The 16,895-nt window shown below is 41.7% G+C and overlaps 1 protein-coding gene across 1 annotated transcript in view; it reads left to right on the top strand.

Moving 5' to 3' along the window:
* CACNA2D4 (calcium voltage-gated channel auxiliary subunit alpha2delta 4) overlaps positions 1-16,895 on the top strand; it is a 180,530-nt gene that overhangs the window by 125,696 nt on the left and 37,939 nt on the right. The window contains exon 27 of the mRNA XM_060280005.1: positions 16,490-16,551. Within this exon, the coding sequence (XP_060135988.1) occupies positions 16,490-16,551 (62 nt within the window). The remainder of the gene's footprint in view (positions 1-16,489; positions 16,552-16,895) is intronic.

Below are 16,895 nucleotides of genomic sequence, written 5' to 3'. Positions count from 1 at the left end.
GCATTTAAATCCCAGTCCACAATAGTGTCAGTCTGGAGGCATCCCCTGCTTCCACTGTTATCTAAACTCTCTCCAAGAAGTAGCCTGCTGAAATGTACTCCCCATGGCATATAAAAGGCTGGTTACAACTGTTTGTCATCAGAAACTCTTTTTCAAGATATAGGGATTCCTATTCCAGAGATTCCCAGGCTTTTTCAAAATGGTGGCCATCACAGATCCTGAAGAGTAATGGTGACGAAGAAGCATTTACCAGGGCAAAAAGGACTAATCCAGTGTGCTATGGTGAATGGTGAGTGAGTCAGATTGGGAATAACAGATTCTGTTGTGACTGAAACCCAGAGTAATAGGGCAGCACTAATTCTAAGCTCTAGCATAGAGCACATGTATATATTGTTTAGTAGAATAGAGGCAGCTGAGTTGGACAAGTTACTGCTTGCCTTCCTGTTCAGTGCAGAGAGATACAATTCTCTCCATCCCTAATATGGAGAAAAAAATAATACCCAATGTGAATCAGGGTGAGGGATTCCATATGAGACTGGAGAAACCGTTTTCAGTTCTAGCCAGGAACAGTTGCATGTGGGTGGCAGTTTATCACCAGCCTTGCCAATTTTAATCCAAATCCCAATTTTTGTCTCTCTCAGCTGCAGAGGAAAAGGTCTTCTCCATAGGCACTTTAATTTTCTGCAGAGGTTAATCGTGTAGTCAGTAGTGGCTCAGGGATTTAATCCCCCCTTGTTTAGCCCCTTGACAGAAGGTTTGTGTCCATTCTGATGTCAGTAGAAGTGATGGAGAGATCAGCTTTCTTTGCACAGCACACTCTCTATATTTGCCCATGAATTTATTTGGGAGACTTTGAGCACATACAATTCCTTCCCACATTTCTTCCTTTGGGGGATGAGGTGGCGTTGCATGTTGCAGTTAGGAGAAAGGGCTGTCGCTTGGGAACCTTAGCTCTGGTTATATCATTTCCCAACATAATTTGTACTAAATTCTCAGCTCTGCAAATGCTAAGAGGCTTTTCTTTAGTTTAGTGCTATGTAACAAAAACGGGGGGGGGGCGGCAGGAAGAATGTGGTGAAATGACTTTTAATTGTGGCTTTCAGATTATGAAACCTATGAGAAGAAATAAGCCTCAGGAACTCTGAAAGTAACGGACTTCCATTTACTGGTGCTTTCTTCTGTTTTAGATACAATTATTTGAGCAATATAAAGCAAGTAAAGCAATGTAAAGCAAGTCCAAACATTTTTTGGACCAACAAGTGTTTAAAATACAATGTTCTGTTTTTTGGCTGGATGTCTGAGGTGGAGTACGGGAAGACAGGGAAATTTCTGTGCCATGATTTCAGGCCCTTATTCCATGATTTTGCAGAATTTTTTCAGCTCCCAAAATTGAGTGGGAATGTTAGAACTGACAAGTGCTGAAAAGTTGCAATGGATGAAAATTTCAGTCTCACTTGTATTGCTACAATTCAACCATTTATTTATCACAGTCTTTTGCTCTTGACTGCATAGAATATAAAAAGTAATATGACCCCAGTTTATAGGACTTGCACTAGCTGCAATTCAAGAGTTCTCTGTAAGTAACTGTGTAAGCAACATAGCCTGTGTGTGAGAGTACAGAAATTGTAGGATTGGAAGGTACACCAAGGGTCATCTAGTCCAACCCCCTGGGGATTGGATTTTTGTTCCTTTGACAAGGCATGCTACACCTGCCCCACTGAGACTGCATCCAGATGGTGGTGGTAGGTCCACAGGGCGCATTGCAGGAAATTGGTCTTCAAATGTACATCAAGAGTACACTTATTGTTCATGAAGACAAGGACAGATTTAAAGAAGGAGCAGTGTGAGAAAAGGGAGAGGTGGTTCAAGCAGTGCCTAAATCTGGGCTTCAACTTTGATATAAGATTTTAGATTTAAATGCTTTAGCCCTTCATTTTTGTTGCCTGGTGTTCAGTCTACTAGACCACACCTTTGCCCTGTGGAACATTTGTTGTTTAGAAAACTCCTGCTGCTACTTCTGGCACTGTGTCTGAGCTTGGAGGCAAATAAGCAGATTTCCATGACAACACCTGCCTGTTCTTATTAAATCATATAGGGGGCCAAGCAATTCCAGAGTCAGAAAAGCTTCATATAACCTGTTCCCATTATGCATGTGGCATTTCATGCTAGCATATCTCCAGTATGCAGTGCAATACATAAAGAACACTGACTGCTGTGCAGAACAGAAAGGCATAGATGGCAGAATGAGATGGCATAGATGGGAGTAGAAATGGCATGTGGCTATGTGTGGACCCTTTCTGTGGTAGATATGGAAGTTTGGTTTTTAAAAATCAGAGAACAAGTGAATATTTATTATGTACCATAAGTCATCACAGCAAGAAAGGGAATATGAATCAGAAAGTGGTGGTGACCCAGTATGAGCCTTGGGAAAAGCAAGATTTCCAAACCTCATCCCCAACAAATATTCTTACTGCATCACTTCTGAATTCTGATTTGAAACTCGGGCAGTCATTCTGAAATATGACACAGTACTTATGAGGAGTCCACTTATCCTCAAACAAAAGAGCATTAAATATATCCATATTCTTTCAAATTTCTCATTTCTATCTACATGGATTCTTGAAATTTTTTGACCACTTTCTTGCACCAAACAAACAATTATTGTGACATTTTAGTTTCTTCACACCAATCCATTTTCATTCTCCCAAGCAAAGCACTTATCTGCCTTTAGACTACAGAACCCACGCTGTGCAATCACAAGAAAATTGTTGATGTGTACAGTCTATTGTTTATGCTAGTTTAAAACAACACAAAGCATGATGCAATAGGCCACAAAAACCTTTAGAGTTTTTCCATAGTGCTGTATTATCTCTAGCCCCCATCCCGAAACAGTCACCTGATAAGCCATTATTTATTACCTGCAACCTCATATCTTTGTACCTTGGGAACTCCAAGAAAGCAAACAATCACAACAGTTCTTAAACTGGTGGTTAAAATAATGCAGTTCTGAAAAATTCAGTCTGCCATCTTGATGGATAGAAGAAAACCTTCTCCTTGGTCTCAGGAACTACCATGCAAAATTTGGTTGTGATATCTTGACAGGTGTCCAGACACAAACAAACAACTTTCCAACACATGTATTAGATTTATTTATTTATTTTACAACTTCATGAACTGCTTCACAGCCTGAAGTCATCAAAGTGGCATACAACAAGATAAAAATGAAATGCAACACATACAAAACCTGCAAGTTCTAAAAAAACGATAAAACCATTTCTACAAACTCTAAAGCAATACAACAATTCCTACAAAGTCTAAAAACAATACAATAATTTCTACAGATCTAAACTTAATATTTGATAAGTGACTGGGTCACATAAAGCTTTCTTAAACAAAATTGTCCTCAGTATGTGCATAAACATCATATTGCCAAAGTGATAGTCACTAATCCTACATCATGCATAGTCGGAAGACTTGCTGCCAGGAAGACTTTGGGGGAGGGAAGGACGAGAATCCCAGTCAACATAGAATCATAGCACTGGAGAAAGATAGCATCAACCTCCCATGAAAATAAATATAATCTATTCAAATGGCCACAAAACGGTAGGGCTATGAGGAAGGAGCTGGTATTCACCTTTTTTGAAAAAGAGATAATAGCTCACACATTTGAGTGAGGCCATGTGGGAGCAATTAAATTCTTGATAATTAAACACTCTAAAATGGTGCAGATACTGGTGCGGTGGGTGGGAAACAGTTGTGTTCCACAAAGCATTCATAAATCTGGTGAGTGTGCTAGCCGGGGTGTGTGTTAAACATAACATTTTCCAATGACAGAGTTGCAATTTAAATATCCTTGTAAGCAGAAATGCATCATTAAAAGGATACATGGCTTCTGCATATTTGAGGGGCAGCTGTACAATTTTTTTCCTACCAAAAATGACAGGAGAAAAAAAGCCCAAATGGTTCTTTGTTACATACTGTATGCCACTTTCATTCCTGGCAGAACTTCACAAGGAGAATCTTGATACTTTGAAAGCTTTCTAGTTTATCATTCCTTAATTCCATTATGCTTCACCCTAGTCCCATTGGCCTTACTTTTCCTGTCTCCCATCTGTTCATCAGCATATGAAAAGCTGTGAGCCATTTTGCCAGCCAAGGAGAAAGGCAGTTTGGGAAGAGTGAGCGAATAGTGAAGGGCCACACTTCAGACTTGAAGTCTGTTAGAAGCTGGATAGCTGCTTCTGTGTTTTGTGGGGGGGGGGGGTTGTGCATAAAGTCATCACCACAGACATCAAGATACAGAATAGCAAAAGATGTCAACAATAATATGGCAGCCACTTTTCATTCCTAAGGGGTTTTTAAAATCTGCATTTACAGCTGCTAGCAAAGTTCCCAGAGGAAGGCTCACCCTCCTCCTTAAATTGCACTATATTTATACTGAACTCTGAAAAGGACTTTTGCTTATTCCTCTTTCTGCCTCAATTAGCTTCATGAATTTGCTTCACTTGATTAACTGCTGTGGTATAAGCACACTGCATGCCACAACTCAGAAGAAGCCTTAAGCATCTCCAGCAGGTTCCACAGGGGACATTCTAGCCCCCCAGAGTGTTCCTTGAGATGCCCGTGCAGAACCCATGTGATACACACTAAAGCCAACTGCTTCAGAAGGACAATTAAGAGACCATCAGGAAAGTGGGAAGTGCTTTGAAATGCTGCCATATGGCTCATCAGAATGGATCCTCTTTCCTCACAGCCCATGCCTTCAGGGGAAGCGCCATGACTCAGTGGTACATGATTTGCATGGAAAATACCCCTGGGTTCAACTCCCAGCATCTCTACATATTGCTGCAGGAGCTCCCTGCCTGAAATGCTGGAGAACTACTGCCAGTCAGTGCAGACAGTACTTTGCTAGATGGACCAATGGTTAGACTCAATGTAAGGCAGTATCCTATTTTCCTAATGCTTTGTGAACTGGCCAAGATATTCAGGTCTCATATTTTGAGACTCTACAAAATTGAAGTATCTAAAGTGCTTGTGGATGCTCCCACTTTGCCAGTCCTGAAGGATATGTCTACTTTTAAGAGACTTAGGCTGCAATCCTGTACACACTTACTTGGGAACTCAACTACTTCTGAGTAAACCTGCGTAGGATTTTGCTGTAAATGGCTGCAGGTGGAGTTACTTCTGCACCACTAAGTTTCTGGTGGGTGCTATTGAGGGCAATTTAGGACTCTGGCTCCAATGGAGAGACTGTAGCAGGACAAATTGTACCCAGGAAAAGAATTTGCACCCTGGTACCAAAATAAGCAAAAGAGGGCCTCATTTATGTTATGCCTTCGGGGAACAGAGGGGCTGCTTGGTGCTGATGTGGTTATTACATCTTCACACATGCAATAACTGACTTCCTCTCTTCCCTCAGTACTGTCATCATATACCATATGCTTTCATCTAGACATCACCCACCATTCCATGTTTGAGTTTTGACATGTTCACACCTCCTACCACATTATCTGAGTGCTGCAGAAGGCTTAGAAAATAACTTAATGGAGGTTTGAAATATTGAAAGGGAGACATCTTATTATTAAGGAATCATAAATCCTAATTCAGTGCACTAGTAGGCAGGCAGTGTTCAGAGTGAAAGCGAGGATATGCTACTAGGAGACGACAAAATTGTTTGGGCTTTCCTCCATGCAGATCCTTTCTCTGGATTTATTTTAACTGCCTTCGGTAGAATGGTGACTGCTTATAGTGTCTGCAATAATGTCAATCTGGGATACAATTCCCTCAGGCCCTTCACTCACTTGAAATAATCCACTAGCAAACATAGTTCATTCTCGTCAGTTGCAGAACAATCCAGTCTTACAAAATGGACCCTAGCAACAAAGCTCCAGAGCAAAGTGGTCTCTGCTTCTGGAATGACCTCAGCTGACAAAATAGGAGCCCCTAGTTTTCTGACCTTTGTTACAAATCTGTCAGTGTGTTCTAAAGTGTGCAAAGTATCCCCCTTTCTATTGTATAACAGCACCTTGGACAGCAGCTGTCCCTGTTTCCCCAGCTTTGAACCAACTCCTTTTTTCTGAAATGCACATGTCGCAGAGAATTATTTGAGGGTAAGATATACTGACCCTGTTTGCGACTAGATTTATGACTAAAATGGGACAGGACCCATTACCAGAACTCTCTCAAAGTATGGGGAAAGTTCAGATCCAGATTTTTGAGAGGTGGCATGGTAAACAATGGAGGGGCTTGTCCCTTGTGGCAAACAGGGTAGTGCCCCACCAACCTTAGTCTGCCCTCAACCACTTGCCTTCTTACTTAAAACCAATCCAGTGGGTAGCATTTCCTGTCAGCTGCCTCCTCCTTAATCTCAGTGTTGCCCTCGATAAACTCAGCAGAGAGAAAGATGGAGACAAAACTAGAATTAATTGGCTCTGGCTCCACCCACTATTGACTTTCCTGCCTTTCACTGGTGGTGAAGAGGGTGATATGTAAGCATGGAAACCCCCATATGAGGTCCAAACAATTTCTACTTTAATTTTAAAACAAAGGCAGGCAATGAAATGGATGCATTGTAGTGGGCTGCTGTGAAGAAGATATGCATGTATGCACTCTGTCTCATTGAGCACACACATTTCTCTGATCTTGTTTGCACACACACACACACACAGAGAGAGACACACACACACACACAGACAGACACAGAGGAAATGATTAGAAAGCCCTCCCCTCCCCCCTTTTCTCCCTGCTTTTCTTCTCAGTGCCGCCTGCTTTCTTCTGAGTAAATCCCTTCCTATGTATCAAAAACTACAAAAAGGTAGCCTGTGCCCTTTTCCTCCCCCTGCTTCCACCAGCATGACACCTTCACAAAGGTTCACTGATCTCCGGGACCAGCCTCCAGGGCAGCAGTGGGAGGGGGGAAGGGATGAGACAACTATTTTTGGCTCCTCTTGTGGCACGGCATCTCTGGGTTCATGTTTTGTAGTGTGATTCTCATGCGGTGCATCAGTGGAACAGGGGCACAAAAAAGCAAATCCTATCACATTAAAATATTGTTTGCTGGCATCTGAACTTTCTATGGACAAACTTAGTCCACAAACATACTCGTTTTTTCTTCCTTCATTTTCCTTGTCCGTATTTTGCCCAGCTTTCTTTCTTTCTTTCTTTTAAAGAAGCAACTCAGTATAGAAATTGTGCCTATAAAACTGTCACTAGTAAAGTGGTACTTCTCTCCTCCCTCCACCCCTCTATTTCTGGGCAAGTTTCCATATGAAATTGTTCTTGATGGGGATGCAAGAAGATCCAGTATTCAGGGGGGTGGGGTAGGCATAAGCAAAAGCGATCCAAACTACTGACCCTCATGGTGTCTATTCTCTGAGGGTATAACTATCTTTGCCACTGAGGAAGTGTTATCACTGGCTGGCAGGCACTATTTCTTCTAGCCCTCTGCATCTGACTTTGATTACCCACAACTATCTGCACTGGACTCATCATCACCTGCCACTCTGTCAATCAAACGACTGCCCCGTGGCTTCGGTCATTGTGTTCTCCCTCAGAATCGCCTTTTCATGCACACAGAAAGTGAGAGAGATTGATCCATCAGCCTCATAAATCCCTCCCTAAATCAGTGAATACCCTCTGGACAGAATGGCAAAGGGCAGACAAGTGGAAGCAATTTTCCCAGCAGTCAGATGGTACCACGGAGACAAGATCCGCTACTTACTGTTCTCCGCTGGCTGGGATGAAGTCTCTTTAGAGTTGCAAAACCCTGTTGTGGGTATCCCAATGTTCCTGTGCAAGCAATGTGCAGGCAGGCAGGCAGGCAAGCGCTTGTAAAGCGCCGCTCGGCATCATCCCCCTTCGCCCTGCATGATGCCAAGACTCTGGAACCATCGAAAGTGCAGCAGTGGAGCAAAGGGGAGATAGCTGTGTGAAATGGGGACGGCAGTCAGCTGAATAATCAAGAAAGCGCCAAGTGGGGAGGAGAGAGGAAGAGAGAGGAAGAGACAGAGCAGGGTGGAGTGACAGCTGGGGGTACATCTGTGATGACAGCAGCAGTGCACACACGAGAGAGAGAGAGAGAGAGAGAGAGAGAGAGAGAGAGAGAGAGAGAGAGAGAGAGAGAGAGAGAGAGAGGGGGGGGAGCATGCATACACATTCAGACACACAGGCTCACCCAGTGAGAAGGAGCCGACCCAGACAAGCAAGCAGAATCTACTCTCAAAACATCTACAGTCTTAGAGTCTGTCAGGAGCTTGAAAACTCAGAATTACCCTCATCTTCTCCTTGGGAAACAGCAGGTGCTTTTGTATTGCTTGAACTCTCTTCACCCCTTTTTGAGAAGCAGGAGCAGATAATCAGGAGGGATTTAAGCATCCTCCTTCCTTTCTTCCCCTTGTTATGAAGCAGCAGGAGGTATGGGGAAGAAAGGAGACTAATTGTGCACAATAAGAAACACAGTGAAAAGTGAAGGAGTTGGCTGCCTGCCTGCTAGTTTTTCAATAGGGTTTGGAATTGGCACATAGTAGGGGGTTAGGGGGCCAGAGTAGAAGGTAGCACCCAGGCTCTTTGGCAACCTGGAAAGCAGAAAGGGGAAAATACAGTTTATGTCTCCCAAGATGGACTGAAACCTGACTCTGGATAGAGAGCTAGCAGCTACAACAGCTTGGCAAAAAGAGTAGCTATGGTTGAAGGGTCATAGCTCAGTGGTAGAGCATCTGTTTGCATGCAAAAGGCTCTGGGTTCAATCCCCAGCATCGCTAGGTAGGGATGAGACTGAGAGCTGAGCTACAAAATATGAAGAAATATGATGCTATAATTCCTCCATCCCTAGTCAGTCACCTCAGTCTGCATAATTTGTAGATTGGGTTACAGTCCAGGAGGACCTGCTCAGGTTGTTGTTGTTGTTTAGTCATGTCCGACTCTTCGTGACCCCATGGACCAGAGCACGCCAGGCACTCCTGTCTTCCACTGCCTCCTGCAGTTTGGTCAGACTCATGTCCGTAGCTTCGAGAACACTGTCCAGCCATCTTGTCCTCTGTCGTCTCTTTCTCCTTGTGCCCTCCATCTTTCCCAACATCAGGGTCTTTTCCAGGGAGTCTTCTTTTCTCATGAGGTGGCTAAAGTATTGGAGCCTCAGCTTCAGGATCTCAGCTGACCTGCTCAGCTACCTCTATGAAATCTTTCATATTATGTCCTTTTTTAGTTTCCTGCAAATTTTCATTTCTGTCAAACATCTTTCTTCTGCCCTCAATTTCCCTTCCCAAAGCTTAGTCCAGCAAGAATTACCCTTCATCCTATCTGCTCTAACTGCATTCCCTCCAATGCCACCTCTCCTTTTTTTAGATTGTATGTGCTTTACTTCCATTTTTAATTATTTTTAGACTGTTCTGAAGTTACTTTTTAAGTATAATGGCTCTTAGACATTCAGCAACAATAGAACAAACACTTGATGGGCAGACATTTTTCACTTACCAAAAGGATAAAATAGATCAAAAGAGGTCTCTTTCTGGTTACTCTCAGGTCCTCCTTTATGAAATGATGCCTTTTTTTTAAGGCAAACCAACTGCCATGGCATAATAATGAAGACAGGAGTGTATAGAACCAGGTACAAAGGAATAGAGTTTTCAGCATGGACAAAGTGAAAATTATTTTCAAAGAATTGTGTTGGGTCTGCCACGCTTAGTAAAATTAGAACAACATTCTGCAGCAAGACTTCATTAAGTTCAGTTTCTGTCCTGCTGCATCCCCAGGTTCACGATGGGTAACAATACAATACAATACACCCGATGAAATTTAAATTACCACTGCCATAAGAACATAAGAAAAGCTGTGCTGCATAAGACCAAAGGCCTATCTGTTCCAGCACTCTCTTCTCACAGTGCGCAACCAGATACCTGTGGTTCCACAGGCAGGACATTAGCACAACAGCACTCTCCTCCCAATGATCTTCAGCAACTAGAACACTGCTTCAGAGGTCTACTACCTTTAATACTGGAGGTCATGCATAGTCATCATGTCTAGTAGTAATTGATATCCTTAGTCTTCAGGAATTTGTCTAATCCCTTTTCAAAGCCATTCATACTGGAGGCCATTTCTGTATCTTGTGGCAGCAAATTCTGAAGTTTTAACTACAGTATGTGCAGTTGAATAGGCTTAGCACTGGCTATTAAAAGCCAGGCTAAGTAACCCATTTTTGCAGTAGTTCGAGAAGGCATAATGGGTTCAGAATTTGAGGGATTTGTACCGGTATGTGTTATCATTGTCAGTTAACTTACAGTAACTGAGACCAGTTTTCTTAGCCATTATGGTACAAAGGAGCCATCTTGCTCTCTGTGTCTCTCTCTGAGATGGAACTGCACAACTTTCCTTCCTTCCTTCCTGTAGTCTGAAACCAGTGAGACAACGAACAAGATCCTGATGGCATGAAAAATATGGGTTGCAGTAATAGGGTCCAAGATTACAAAACCATTGTATGTGAAGCTCCCATTAACCTACTATGTTCCAAAACGTCCCAACTGAAACCTACTCAGATTAGGAGACATGTAATGAAATCTTCCTTCCCAAAATTATTGGTTTATTCTGCCACGAAAGAAAGATCTAGGAGTGGTGACCTTCCTTCTTGGTCATAAGCATTGATGGTAGGCTAACAAGCTTTTATATTTACATAGATAAATTAATATACCCCCAAAGGCCAACTGAAATGCACATCCTTTGGTGCCTGACAGATTCTGGGCAGTGATGGAGACAGTTGGCATCTTCCCTGAACAGGCGTTCGACATTTGTCATACCACAATGGAAAAGGCCATATCCTACCTGCCCACGTTTCTCATATGTTAATCTTGCTGTTCAAGAAGTACATATGGGCAGATGTTTTACTGAATCATTTATTGTAATAAATTCAGAAAATGTGAGTCGGAGAACTTAAATGTCAATTTCTCAGACTCACACCTTTTGAAAACATTTTCCTTACAAGTGAAACCCTTGGCAATGGTTACCCCGTGTTGTCATTTAAGTTACACAGGGCTGTCAAGTTCCAAACTGCTTTTGGGGATTGATCTGGCGCACAAGCTGCTACCAGGATATCCCTGGTCTGAGGCCTTCTATATCCGGCTTCTCTCAGAAACATTTCTACCTGGGTGTTGTTGTTTAGTCGTTTAGTCATGTCTGACTCTTCGTGACCGCATGGACCATAGCACACCAGGCACTCCTGTCTTCCACTGCCTCCCGCAGTTTGGTCAGACTCATGTTGGTGGCTTCAAGAACACTGTCCAACCATTTCGTCCTCTCCTTGTGCCCTTGTGCCCTCCATCTTTCCCACAGCAGGGTCTTTTCCAGGGAGTCTTCTCTTCTCATGAGGTGGCCAAAGTATTGGAGCCTCAGCTTCACGATCTGTCCTTCCAGTGAGCACTCAGGGCTGATTTCCTTAAGAATGGATAGGTTTGATCTTACTGCAGTCCATGGGACTCTCAAGAGTCTCCTCCAGCACCATAATTCAAAAGCATCAGTTCTTCAGCGATCAGCCTTCTTTATGGTCCAGCTCTCACTTCCATACATCACTACTGGGAAAACCATAGCTTTAACCTGGGTAAAGGTAAAGGGACCCCTGACCATTAGGCCCAGTCGTGACCGACTCTGGGGTTGCACGCTCATCTCGCATTATTGGCCGAGGGAGCCGGCGTATAGCTTCCAGGTCATGTGGCCAGCATGACAAAGCCGCTTCTGGCAAACCAGAGCAGCACATGGAAACGCCGTTTACCTTCCCGCTGTAGCGGTTCCTATTTATCTACTTACATTTTGACGTGCTTTCGAACTGCTAGGTTGGCAGGAGCTGGGACCAACCTGGGTAGAGATACCCTTTTAAATTATGTAATGTGTCCCTTTTAAATTAAGTAAAATTGTGACTAGGAAAGGAGATGTGTCCCGTCCATTTCTGCATGTTTTTGAAGGACAAGCTGCAAGTAATAGAGAAGTAATACAATGTAGGTTAGGATCCATATACGGTAGCTAGTTTGGTGTACTGAAAGGAGCTTTTCGTTGTGTTCCTTTCTTCCTGCCTTCCTTTTCACATGGTAAGTTGCTTTTTAATCCAAGGGAAGCTTAGTGTTAGAGGCAATTGAATACCACTTGCTGGGAATCACAGGTGGGGAGAATGCTGTTGCACTCAGTTTTGGCTTATAGGTTTCTCATTGGCATTTGGTTTGTCACTGTGGTTCAGCATGGTTTTTTCCTATGCTCTTTTTATTATTAATTTTTTGTTCACTTTTCTTTTTCTATCATTACATACACCTCATATCAATAGCATTTATGTTACATCACATCTTCCCTCCCCTCCTGGGCTTCCCCCAACTTCCACTTCTGGTTTGTTTCCCTCTTGTTACATACTGCTGTTTCTTAAGAATCTACTATATCATTTCTTTTATTGTTTTAAATGTTCTTTGTTAATAAAGCTGTGAGTGTTTATTTAAATCCTGCCATCAAGTCAATAGTCTTTGTTTCTGCAAGTACCCGTATGTTATAAATGGTTCCCACTCTTTTTCAAAGTTACTGTTGTCTTTTTCTCGAAGTCTGTTGATTTTGCCAGTTCTGCATAGTTCATCAATTTCTCTTGCCATTGTTCTTAAATTGGAATTCCTCCAGTCTTCCACTTTTGTGCTATCAGAATTCTCACCGCCGTAGTAGCATACATGAATAGTGTCCTCTTCTCTTTCAGCAGATCTTGGCCTAAAATACCTAACAGGAAAGTCTGGTTGTTTAACAAATGTTATTTTCAACATTTTCTTCAATACATTATATATCATTTCCCAATACAATTTTTCATTTTTACAATCCCACCACATATGATAAAAAGCACCTTTAGCCTCGCACCTCCAACACTCTCTTTCTTTTCACTTTTATACATTTTTGCCAATTTGACTGGTGATATGTACCATCTATACATCATCTTCATATAATTCTCTCTCAACAATATACAATCTGTAAATTTCAAATTTGCTTTCCACAATTTTATCCAATCTTCAAATTATATATTGTGACCTGTATCTTGTGCCCATTTAATCATTGCCTATTTTACTTATTCATCTTTAGTTTCCCACTCCAAAAGGATATTATATGCCTTTTTTAATAGTTTTGAATTTTCTTCTATCACTTCCTTTTGGAATTTGGAAACTGAATATGAAAAACCTTTCCTATTTTCCTCTTTGAAGATGTCCTTTAGCTATCTATGGTGCAACCAACTTTGAAGATGGTCCTTTATTTCTTCATATTATTTCAGTTTTAGTTTTCCTTCTTGTTCTACCAGTAAGTCTCTATATGGTGGCCATTCTCCCTTTCCACCCTAATGTTTTAAGTGACAATGCCTCAATAGATGATAACCACCAAGGTGTCTTAGGTTCTAATAAGTCTTTATATTTTTCCCACACTGGTTTTTCCTATGCTCTTACACATGCACTCTATGCATAAATGCATGCAGCCCGAACAGTGACAAGTGCCATATCTGGTATCGGTAGCTTGAGTACAAATTGCTGTACAAGAATGTACTACATGGCTAGCCCTGAACTTTGGCTTGCTTCCTACTTCCACTCCACCTGCACACAAACTTCCTTGTCCCCCCCCCATTTATCTACCTCCTCCATTTGTTGTAATGAAGCATATTAACTACTTAGTAAACTTCACTTTTGACATAACTGTATTGTATTGACCCTCCTGCTAATTACTAAATGCAGTGGAATTTACTTGTGTATTCTGTAGGACAGATGGAAAATAGATTCTTCTTTGCCATGTTTTTCATTCCCTTTGCACAATCTGCCAGGATTTAGATTTTTTCTGGTGAAAACATGAAACGCTTAGTACTTTCATGTTCTTCCAAGGTTTGTTGTTCTGGCATTATCCACTCAAGAGTTGTACGAAAGCTGCAGGCCAGTGATATGATCTAGTTGTGATAAAGGAAATGGTTCTCACTTGAAATGGTTTCAAGGGATAACATGGAATTTACCCTGTGTACAAAGGCAGAATGTCTTTAAAACCAAATCTGCAAACAACCTCATTTACAGCCTATGATGTTTTCCCATCAAATAGCACCAGAGGGATATTAGTTGCAGGTCCTTACCAAATAATATGGGTTTTGCATGGGTAAGTGCTCAGGAACTAGTAAAATTGGAGGAGGAGGGTGGTGGTGATTGCAGTATCCCAACCCTCAAAATGATTAGAACCATGTCCTGGCGAAATGTAATTATTCCTTTTACAAGCAACTCCGCAGCAATAAGCACTGCTGTTTTGAATATTGTTGCTGTGTTGCATGCTCCTATTGTTTCTATGATTTAGCTGGTGAATAATATACTCCTTCCTGTACCAAAATACCTGTGCCATCTTGAAGCCTATTTTTAAAATTTATGTTTTATTTTAATTTTACTTTTTTTAGAGGTTCATAGTTTCCCCACTGTAGTACTGAAAGAGTTACGTGAACCCACTCCATTAAAGAGTGGGGATAAATAAATCCTATCCCTCCAGCATAACAACTGCTGATAATTTTAGAATGGGTTGTCTTTTGTTTTACCTTTTTCACCTGTGCAATCCACCTCACCAATACTGGGTAAAAAAAGAGAAATGGCACAGGAGTGACATAAGCTGCAGTCCTATGCATATTTACCTGGGAATAAGGCCCATTGTGGGTTATGATAGATCTCTGAGGATGGATCTATAGTAGTAGAATTGTTGTTGGCATCCATCTGTTTCAGAAGACAATGTAGGAGTGCACTTTTGGGGGTGAAGTCAAACTGTTGGAAGCTTACATCTCCTGCTGTGGCTGTAGAGATCAATATGGGAGAGATGTGTTTCGTTGCAGCTGGGGCAGATGAAGATATCTGGTTGTGCTGCTGCAGATGCCCTATGGAATTTCTTCTATCTGTGCTCCTCTCAGTGGTCATTCCTCCTCTGGTCACTGCTATGGATGTTTTTTCCAGTTTAAATGGGCAAAACACCTCAACCTACTTCCCCCTTCCGTATTTTAAATCTCCCTTTTATTTTATTCTTTTATTTTAATGTCATTTTATTTTTATTATTACAAGAATTGCCACAAAAAACTTTAATTAAAAAATAAGGTACAAGCTTTGATCCATGATAACATGGAGATTCACTACTAGTCAGAGTAGACAGTTCTGAGTTAAGTGGACAATTTGATTACCGTAATTAGGTACAAAAGAGTTCTCTATCTTCCTGTGTTTTGAGTAAATACAGGATGTATAGATTAGCACTGTAAAAGTGGCAGGAGAGTATTTCTCATGGTTATTCTCACCTCCAGCCAGGCTCCTCTATTCTTTCCCACGGGGCCAGACTTGTGCTCTTTCTTTGCTGGCTCCTGCTTAGCACTCAGGCTGAAACCTGCCTTTTATTATTCTGTAAAGATCCTCATTGCTGCCTCTTCAGAGTAACTCAATGAATATTTAGCCAATAATGCCAGGGAAAAATTCAGTCTCATCTTTTCTACTTCCATTACATCCTTACAACTTAGACCCAGATGAATCTTGTGTCTTGTCTTGGTTGTGCATGTTCAGGGAGTTCAGGCAGCTGTAGGAAATAATTCCCTTCCTTATTCCACAACAGTCAGATTCGTTTTATTATAAGAATGCTCTAAGATGTACCAGCAGTAGAAACATGGCATGAAGGACACTGATACCATGGCTCCAAGAGCAAAAATGATGTACTCTGCCCCTGATGCTGGCTGCCAGGTTCAATGTACACATAGCACAAAACTCTTTCCTCTATGGTTTTCACGCTTTCAAAGCTGCATTCCAGCATCAGATTCCAAGAATAAAGAGGCTAGTGTGGCATGAAGTTTCAGATCTTACCTCTGCCATGAACACATTATATGACTTTAGGCAGACAACAGATGAGAAAGATTCGCCTCTCCAAGAACGGAAGGTAATTTGAAAATGCAAGCACTGCTCCTACTGTGTACTTTTGCCTCTGGTAAACAGATTTTGCAGAGTTTTTATACATTTTCCAAAAGCCTTTGGACTAAAAGCTCCTTTGGAACAAACAAAATACATGTAGAGAACTTGGGAAGCAATACTTGTCTCCTGCCACTTTCAGCTCTCCTTAAGAATTACTGTATTTTCTGTTTTCAGCCTAAGAGTCTTCCTATATTGCACTTTTGAATCATGATTAAATCAGATGGCTTTTATAATCTGCAGCAACCCAAGGGGAAAGTGTTTTGGCAGCCTGTTGTATCTTGGTAGTGTTTAGTGGGAGGCAGGTGTCTGTACTTCAGCACAGCAGTTGATGTTTCCGTTTGCATCACCTTGTTAAACCCCTGACTCTCACTTTATGTTCTGACTCAGCATTTACCTGTCATTTACACTTGGAAATGGTGTGATTTTTTTTTCTGGTGACTGCATGGAAATATTTAGTTTCTTTCCCTAACATCTCTCTCTCTCTCTCTCTCTCTCTCTCTCTCTCTCTCTCTCCCCAACCTCCTTGTTTTGTTTCCCCATAGCTGTGGGTGTGCAAATTAAACTAGAATTTCTTCAGCGCAAGTTTTGGATGGCTACACAGCAGGTAAGAATGCTGAAGTATAGTGCAAAAACAGAAGGTGATACATGGTGATGTTTTACTTGCCACATTTCCACAAAATCCTTTGTAAAATGTGTATTAAACAGATTTGTGCAATAGATTAGTTTTTAAATGAGACGTTTTGCTAATCCTTTGACAACTTTAATTCTGCATCAGCTGCCAGTCTGTTCTCAGAACGTCATGTTAACAGAACGTCCCAAGCCTGGCATGGCATTAAATCCACTGCTGACACATTTAATTGTGGAATTATGTTTGTACCGATTCAGCCCTTCAAAATCTTGTTTGGTTTTAGGCAGAAAGTTTACCGACTCCCCTCTACCATCCTGATT

Source organism: Zootoca vivipara, chromosome 10, assembly GCF_963506605.1.
Source record: "Zootoca vivipara chromosome 10, rZooViv1.1, whole genome shotgun sequence".
Lineage (NCBI taxonomy): Eukaryota > Metazoa > Chordata > Lepidosauria > Squamata > Lacertidae > Zootoca > Zootoca vivipara.
This window is presented reverse-complemented; position numbering and strand designations above follow the sequence as displayed.